General features: G+C 29.7%; 1 protein-coding gene across 1 annotated transcript in view; it reads left to right on the top strand.

The window, feature by feature from the left end:
• The window catches only part of LOC106473477 (segment polarity protein dishevelled homolog DVL-3-like), a 40,142-nt gene that overhangs the window by 21,653 nt on the left and 9,244 nt on the right, over positions 1-9,245 (top strand). The window contains exon 5 of the mRNA XM_022401900.1: positions 6,166-6,228. Within this exon, the coding sequence (XP_022257608.1) occupies positions 6,166-6,228 (63 nt within the window). The remainder of the gene's footprint in view (positions 1-6,165; positions 6,229-9,245) is intronic.

Raw genomic sequence — 9,245 nt, 5'->3', positions numbered from 1 at the left:
CAATTAAGATGGATTCCTTGATTTTTCGTTTGTTTATGTTGGGTTTTGAGAATTGATTTTTTATAATTACTACTAGTTATTATGACTAAGAGATGACATTGTGCACTGCCAGAAACACGCAAAGTGGATTTAGGTTTAAACTGATGTGATAAAATTGTAGAGTCATCTCAGCTGAAACAAGAAGAAGAAAGATAAGCAATATGGGGGGGTTGGTCAATTTCTAGTGTAGTATCTTAGCAGTGGTTTCTTGCCTTGTTTTGGGGCTTGTTGGAAAGAAAAACAAATGGAAGTGAGTGGCAATCATCTTTTAAAGTAAAACTTTCTGTCATTGTTGATTTTTTAGCATGCATGTTTGTATTATGCCTATTGAGTACCTTGGTCATCCCTTCATATAGTCTACTGACTCTATGATTATTAATGTTTTGTTTTCTCCTTCTCACTATTGTTACTCTGTACTCTAAGACCCACACTTTTTTTTATATAAATTAAAACAGGACTAATATACAATGATTTATTTTGATATTTTGCAAAAGTTATAAAAAGAGAAAATGAAATTACCTAAAATTTATATAGAGAAGCTACAAATCAAGATTCATATACAAGAGAGGAGTATCAGTCATGACCGTTAATACAAAATACTTAAGTGTAAATTGTAAGGAGGTTAAATTAATAAACAAGCTTTGTAAATAAATGAATATACTTTAAACAGGTATTACAAGTCATGAGTATAATTTAGGTGGCAATTTATGACATGAAGAGGGTACATGTTTTTTTTTTCTCCCTGCTGATATTTAGTAAAATACTCTCATGTGGAATTATATTTTTTACTTTTTCAGTATGTTTGAATAGTTGTGAGATGTTTGAAATTGAAATATAAAAGTCCTCAACAGATTGCTTATCATTATGATATATAGAAAGAACACTAAACGTTTTTGAAGGGCTAACAAATAGTTTTTTACATTGGCATGGTTAATGCTTATGCCTAAGTTTACAATTGCATGCTTTTTTTGGTGAAAATATTTTTTATTTATTGAAAACATCATACAGAGAAATAAGAAGTGATTGATAAAATGGCTTCTAAATATTGTGATGTTTGTATAAAGCCTTTGCCTATCGATGGAGACTATGTAAAATGTTATGCAATTTGTAAGGGCTCAGTTTATTATCAATGTAGTGGATTGTCAGAGATGATATACAGACGTATGTCTAATGCCAAAAATCTGTCATACTGCTGTTGAGATACCAGTAAGCGATCGGAAAATTCTGGTTTATTCAACGATGGAAAATATAATAATCTGACAGTAACAATGTAAATATAGTAAATGAAAATGTTACTGAAACAATGAATTCATTAAAATCTACTGATATTGGAGATCAAGAGAAGATCCTAAAATCTCAGATAAATCTGGATGTGACTGAACATGATTTACAGAATCCAATGGTACCTACTATGCTCAAAAAATATAAACAAAAAATTATATATGTTAGATGAAATAAAAATGGATTTAAATTAAATCAAAGATTCCATAAACTTTTTGTCAGCGAAGTATGATGAAATATCCTTAACACAAAGTAAACATGCAGAAGATATCAAGATATTGAAAAAGGATGTGGAAATTTGAAGTCTAATAATACTCAAACAGTAATTTAACTTCAAAAATATTAATTCAAGTTAATGATTTGGAACAGTATGATCAAAGAAGTAATATAGAGATACATGGAATAATACAAAAAAGATAATGAGGACTGAAAGATATTCTACACAAAGTAGCTGAAGAGTTTTGTATACCTGATTATAAAATAGATGAAATATTAATGGCTCATAGAGTACCTGTCCATAATAATAAAAAGATAGCACCTATAATAGTTAAATTTAAAAGTGTTTTGGATAAAGAGAAATGGTTGAAGAATAAGAAGAAAGAGGTTAAACAAAGTCAACTCCAACATAATATGGGATAAGGCAGAGTTTATATAAATGAAAATCTAACAGTTGCTAATAAAAGGCAAAAACATTATTAAAAGAAAAACAGTATAAATTTCTTTGGACAAAAAATGGTAATGTGTTTGTAAGGAAATTAGAAACTGAGAATGTAATAGAATTAAAATTGAATTGTAATTTTGAAAATTTGTAATTTAATTGTAATCTATGGATGTTAATGTAAGAATTAGTGAATATATTGATATAAATTGTAAAAAATTAGAAACTATAAATGATGTTATACACAAATTAGAACATATTGAAAGTGATATTTTGAATTTGTTACATATTAATATTAATAATATTCACAATAAGTGGGACTATTTTTGTGTAGTTGTTAATGATATAGCAATAGATGATATAGTTTGATATTGTTAGATATATTAATAATCATATAGACATTTCTAAAAGAATATGAAATCCAAAATTATAGTTTGGAAGGCTATGAAAGAATTTATAAATGTAGAAGTAATGAAGGAGGAAGAGGAATTATATGTTGTTTTCTTTCTTTTTTTTATAAGAAAACATTTATCTATAGTGTTAGTGAAATTGTAAGATGCAGAAATATTATAATTTACTGTTGAGGTAAATGATTATAAGTTTTAATACTTCCAATTTACAGACCTCCAAATTACAATTCTAATCTCTTTTTTTTTAATTTGGAAAAATTGCTAAATGAATTAAAAAAAACTGTAAACATATAGTATATCTTGGTGGTATAAATATCAGTATTAAAGAAAAAAATAATGAAAATAATAATCTGATCAATGACTAAAAACTTGTTAAATTTTAATGGATTTCAACAAAATATAAATGTTAATACAAGATCAGAATGGTTAACTCGTGTTTAGATCATGTGTATACAAAACTTACAGGTGTAAATTTAAAATTATGTGATAAAGGAAAAAATATCAGATCATAGTATGATTTTAGTTCATTTAAAAAGCAATTTAAAGACAGTAAAACAAACTATGAAAAAGAGCATAGAAAATGTTTTAATGATTAATAAAATTGAAATAAACAGTGTTATAAATGATATAAACAGCTATAATTAGGAGGGCCCCCAGTGGCTCAGCGGTATGTCTGCAGACTTACAATGCTAGAATCCAGGTTTCAATACCCATGGTGGGCAGAGCACAGATAGCCCATTGTGTAGCTTTGTGCTTAATTACAAACACACAAACAATAATTAGGAGGAGTTCTTAAGATTAAAAGATCTTGAGATAGTGTATATAAAAAACTGGTTTGTGTTTTAAATTAAATTGGATTAAAAAATACATTTGACATTTAAATTAGAAAGAGGAATACATAACATAAACTTTGGATAGATATTTTGTAGTTAATAAGAGAAAAGGATAAATTATGGCATAAGTATGAATGGTACCACATAAAAGGCTTGTAAAATAACATAATCTCTATAAGTGTGGGGAATAAGTTAGCAAATTTGATAGAAGAGTGGCTGGAGGTAACAAAGCAGTGGTTTGTTACAAATGGAGTTGAGTCAAACTGGATTAATATCACAAGTTGGGTACCTTGGAGCTCAGGTTTAGGACCTTTGCTGTTTTTGATTTACATCAATGACATAGATGAAGGAATAGTTAATAAATTACCTAAATTTGCAGATGATATTGAGGTCTTGGGTACTGCTAACTGTGAAGGGGTTGCTGCTGACTTACAAAAGGATTTAGATCATTTAGTGAATTGGGTAAATAAATGGCAGATGGGGTTAAATTTTAATAAATGCAAGATAATGCATGTGGATTATCATAATTTGAATTATAAGTATAATTTGGACGGGAATAAACTTAATAGTATTATGAAGGAAAGGGATCTTGGTGTAATAGTCGATCAGTCTCTAAAGCCATCCAAGCAATGTGCTGTTGCTAGTGGTAAGGATTCTAATAACCCTTCTCTGAACCCTTTACAACAATTCCATGTCTTTCATAAGGTAAGCAACCCAAGACTGAACACAATATTCCAAATGTGGCCTAACCAGTGACCTATACAATGAAGTTATAACCTCTTTAGACTTATATTCAATATTTATCTAGATAAACCTAAAATCCTATTTGGGTGCCTGGAATGGAGGGGTTGTCATATGAAGAGAGGCTGAAATATCTCAAATTGTTTTCTCTTGAAAAAAGAAAGAGTTGGGGGAAGGGTCTGATTGAGGTGTTTAAGATTGTAAAGGGAATTGATAGTGTTGATGCATCATCTTTTCTGATATTCAATAGAGATAATAGTAGGACTTGGGGACACAAATATAAATTTTGGCAGTGTAGGAGTCATCTTCAGCTAAGACATTTTTATTTTTCTAACAGGGTGGTTGGCTTTTGGAATGAGTTGCCTTCAGATGTTCTAGAGGCAGTAAATGTAAGTGAGTTTAATAAAAACTTGATAAGTATATGAATGATAAGAGCTGGCTTTAAGATTTTTTATAAAATTATTTTAATTTTGTTTAGAGGATGGAACAACTGAGATGGACCATTAGGTCCCATGTTGTCCTAAAACATTGTTATGTTACTAGAAAGGAAATGTTTTCTTTATGAGATTCCTCATACAATTATTTTATTTTGTCTACCATTTTACAGAGTTTGTTTGACATTCCTTGTATGCTGTTCTGCTCTGAGTAGCTCCCATTCTTTTAACTTATTTATAGTTTAATCAAAAGACATTTAAATTATAGGTGTTTTGGGACATTCTATTTTAGTGCGTGATATAATTTTGTTTTCTAAAATTGCCTCAAACTGTAATGGAAGCTTTAAATTTCTTGTTTTTTTTTGTATATATTTTTGATTTGTTATATATTTTAAAAAAACTAACTAAAAAGAAAAATCAGAAACTTTTTATGTTATCTAACAAAACATTTATCATGATTAATATGTAAATTTCACAGTGATGTAACTTTGGTGACATGAAGCTGTCCTGCTGTAACATATTGGGTTTCACATACTGATAGTGTCTCAAGTACATTATAAAACTTTAAAAATAAAAGAAAGGAAATATGTGTTACAGACTGAGATGTGTTGGGATAAATGCAAGTAATTCTAGAAAAATAAAATAATTCTTTGATTTTATTTCATATTTTTCAACATTTCATTTCCCTGTTTATCGATGATTTTGCTTCAGTTAGTTTTAGAGCAGAGAAATGAAGAGATTCAAAGTATAAAGTTTTACTGAAAAAAATTTACATTGATTAAGGAGGTTCTAGAGGTTATGAAAATGTTAAAAGAAGTATTTATATTCTTAGGATGGAGATTACCCTTTACTTAGATAGACTCAATAAAGGCTTTGTAAATTCATAGACAAATCTTTAGTACAAATACTTTACTAAAAAACTGGCTGTATACAAGACGTATAATATTTAATGAACGCTTACCAAATTTCATGAAAAAACACCTTGTACATTCAGAGCAATAGTATGTATAGTTTCATGGCTATCTGGGGATTACAAGGTAAGTCAAATTTTCAGTTAGATCAAGGTTGTTCATTTTAATCAGTTAGTATCATGATTCACAAAAAAATAACCAACTAATCATAATTTGTGTTTGTTTCCATTTATTGCCTCTGCCACCAAAGGTGACAGAGGTTATGTTTTCACCCCTCTGTGTGTCTGTGTATGTGGACGAAAGTTGGTATGACCAAACATAGAAGTGATTAGTTTTTGGAGGGTCAAGAACACAGCAAGGTCATATATATTTTTAAAAAAATGTGTATCTCTTAATATGGGGACTGATTTTTCACACTCTTCTCATTCTATAACTCACTCATTGATAATGACAGACATATGGACATATTTTTATATTTTTTGAGGGCCGAATATAATCAACTTTGTATGGCAGAGGTATTCACTCTACTGAGTGCCCCTCTAGTTAGTGTATTTGATTATTTCAACTATCTAAGCCTTATATAAGAATAATTGATTAGATTAATGTAATTGATGAATGATCCTAATTATTAATCAGTTATCAAATGCCACAAATTGTCTAGGTCTAGTTACAAAAAGTGTATGAGAGGTCTTGGTTGATTTTGGGTGTTGTTTTGAGTACTTCTATTAACCTTATTTATGGAAAGCTTACAGGCTAGATTTAATACACAATCGTGTAATCATGCTGGTATCTTTTTTTTAAATAATTTTCATTGGAAGTGTCAGTGTGATAAAGCTTGTGGGCTTCTGTATATTTCAGATCATCATGGATTTGGGCATTACCCTACTAGACACAGAGAAAAACACTTTCATGAAGATCATGGTATGTTATGTTTTTGCTTTATTAAGAACAACTTTGAAGTGTATTTATATGTTCTGTTTGCTTGTATTATCACAAACTCTTGTATGCAGTAATGGAAATAATATGGGAAAACACTCAAGTGATACACATACAGAAGTCACAAACAAATAGTAATGGCACCTATATGTGTGTGTGTTATAAATTGTTAATACAGAAAATACAAAAGAAAAAGTTGTTCAGTATACTAGTATTCTGTATGTGAGCTTTGCTTTACTCAGAGTATTACCCCTTTTTTTCATACTGCCATATCAAAGTACAATTGTGGAATAATGATCTAAGTGTCCTGTATTACTCTCCACCATCCAGCCAAGTTGTTTGATCGCTTTAGAATATTTTCAGTTTTTATATAAGTCCATACAGCCTCAAGAATGTCTGTATTGGGAATTTTTTCATGTCAAGTCTTAGTTGTACTGTGTTTCATCAGTGTTTTCATTGTCAAGATATCATTTCAGCACATTTGTTGTATGCATATGGTTATTGTCTTGTTGTAAAATAATACCTGCTCAATAAGTCATGTCCTTCAGGGAATGGCAAGATTAGTCAGACTTTGCCTGTACTTCTCAGCCATTGGGGTGCCATCAGTTTTTGTGTAGATCACCAACACCACATTTAAGAGTTTCCCCAAACTTGTATGATTCGCTCTAGATGTTGTACATTGTCCACAATACCATTCTGTTCTCTCGTCAAAAACTGTTATTGATTGTTGTCAAACAATTCTAACTTGGATTCATCTGTAAAAGTTACATGTCTCCATCTTTGATTATTCTGATGTTTGTGATCTGATGCCCATTTGAACATTTTGATTGGGTCACCTTTTTTCAGCAGTGGTTTTCAAATAGTTATACATCCATTGAGATCACTCCGTGATAATGTATGTCATATTGATTTTGAGGTAAGAATCAAACCTGCATTTTACAGCAAGGACTTTGACAAAATTTGTAATTGACCTTCATCATCTTGTAAAGAACACAAACCCCAGAGATACTTAACATCATTTTGGGATACTTTTGATTTTCTATTTTGACCAGTTTTATTCTTAACAGAGCCAGTTTCATGTAACTTCTTCAGTCTTAATATAATTTTTTACTTGTTGTATCCTTGACCAGCCAAAACTTTTACTTGCATATGCTTATCATGGGTATTTCAGTCCTGGAAGACAGATTGACTACCTGTATATTTATAGGACTTACACTAGTGTGGCACTTCTTGATTATTTGGATGACAGTCAATCATGCTGTGAACTGTGACCATTTGACACGTATGCTGGTGTAATGACAAAGGAGAGACATTCATATAGTATTTATCTTGTGTACCCCTCTTCCTTGTCATTTCCATAATTACTTACAGTAATACTTATAACACTATAAAATAGAAACAATAACATTAGAGAATTAAATCTTAGCTGAAATGTTTAACAAGGTTTATGAGTTTTAAGTATTTTCCATAAAATTGTGTATTTTTGTAATTTTACCTTTAATATAAATTGAGAGTTACATTTGAAATATGGATTTCCTCAAATATATGAAGAGCTAAGAACAAGAAACTTGCCTACAATTATGTCTGAAAATAAGTTGCATTGCAATGCAAATTCTCCATGGGTAAAACAAGGCTAATCTAAGGGTCTTTTGAGTATGATTTACATGGCTATCTCAGTTTTATGGATTAATAAAATGTGCCCATGGATCCCTGTTACTTTCACTATAATTTAACTAAGTAGGAAGTTTATCATGATTTAATTTAATGGCAAATTAAACCCATGTACTTGAAATTTGGAGGTTCACATTTTTCCATTGTTCTTCTCCATCAACATTTTTTTATATCTATTCTGTATGACCAATGCTTTAGCAAACATAGTTTAATGTAACTTTTTTATGAAACTTTTATGATTTTTGTCTGTGTTGTATACCTGCACTTCTATGATTAATGATACAAAAGTGTGCTAAAGTGACAGCTTTCAAATAGGGCACTTTTTTTTATAGACCTTTGGCTTGCATTGCCCAGAGTTGGCTAGCTTGATTACTATAATTCTGTAACTGTTATTGGAAACTGTTGAATTTTGTACATGGTGTATACTTTAGGTGCACCTCCACTGTCCAAAGGAATAGTAAACTTAACAGCATGTGCTACTTTCACTTGTTAGAATTAGAGGAAAATAAGGATTCATGGTTATAAAATTGATCATTATTTTATAAAAAAACAACAACAATATTTTGAGTCAGCAGTATGCTAATTCCACATCCTCCTAATACTCTGTTCTAAATACATGCTTATTTATTATTGCTCTTTAGGCACAAAAAATTTTTTTTATGTTAACATTGGTAGAAAAGAGTAGGGTAGGTAGATTGTTTTTTCTCTGTTTTTTTTACTAAACATTTTGACACTGCACTGTACACTTATCAAAACGGTGAATGTTTTTGACACATTCAATCCAATCAAGAAATAAGTTGCGTTCATATTTTTGTTTAATTACTGTTGTTTTAGCAAATATACAGTTTATTTTTTTTTGTTTTAACATATTTACTTTCCATAAATCGTATAGCTTGTAGACCAAAATACATGTTTCTTGTATATGTAATTGTCCCAATAGATTTTCAGTGAAAATACAGTACTGAAATAATAGTTGTAGGTCATTTATAAACAACATGCCAAATCCTCATTTTTAATAACATAGTTACTTTTAGAATTATCACTTATTACCTAGAGCACACATATATATATGTTAATTATTAATTTTTAATATGAACTACCAGATTATCTAAACTAAATTAGTAATTAAAGACTGTAACATGTTCATTTGTGTTCTACAGTAATATTTAGGCACTGTTGAACCTCTATACTCTTACATTGTAGTGAATGAAAACACTTTTGATGTATGTAAAATTATATGCTTTTAATAATGTTGCGTATCTGTTCATTTGTTAATTTCTGGTATAAATTCTTTCCGAGGAACTTCAGCGATACAAATCCTTTCTTAATTA

This window comes from Limulus polyphemus, unplaced genomic scaffold (assembly GCF_000517525.1).
Source record: "Limulus polyphemus unplaced genomic scaffold, Limulus_polyphemus-2.1.2 Scaffold6206, whole genome shotgun sequence".
NCBI classification, from domain to species: Eukaryota; Metazoa; Arthropoda; class Merostomata; order Xiphosura; family Limulidae; genus Limulus; species Limulus polyphemus.
This window is presented reverse-complemented; position numbering and strand designations above follow the sequence as displayed.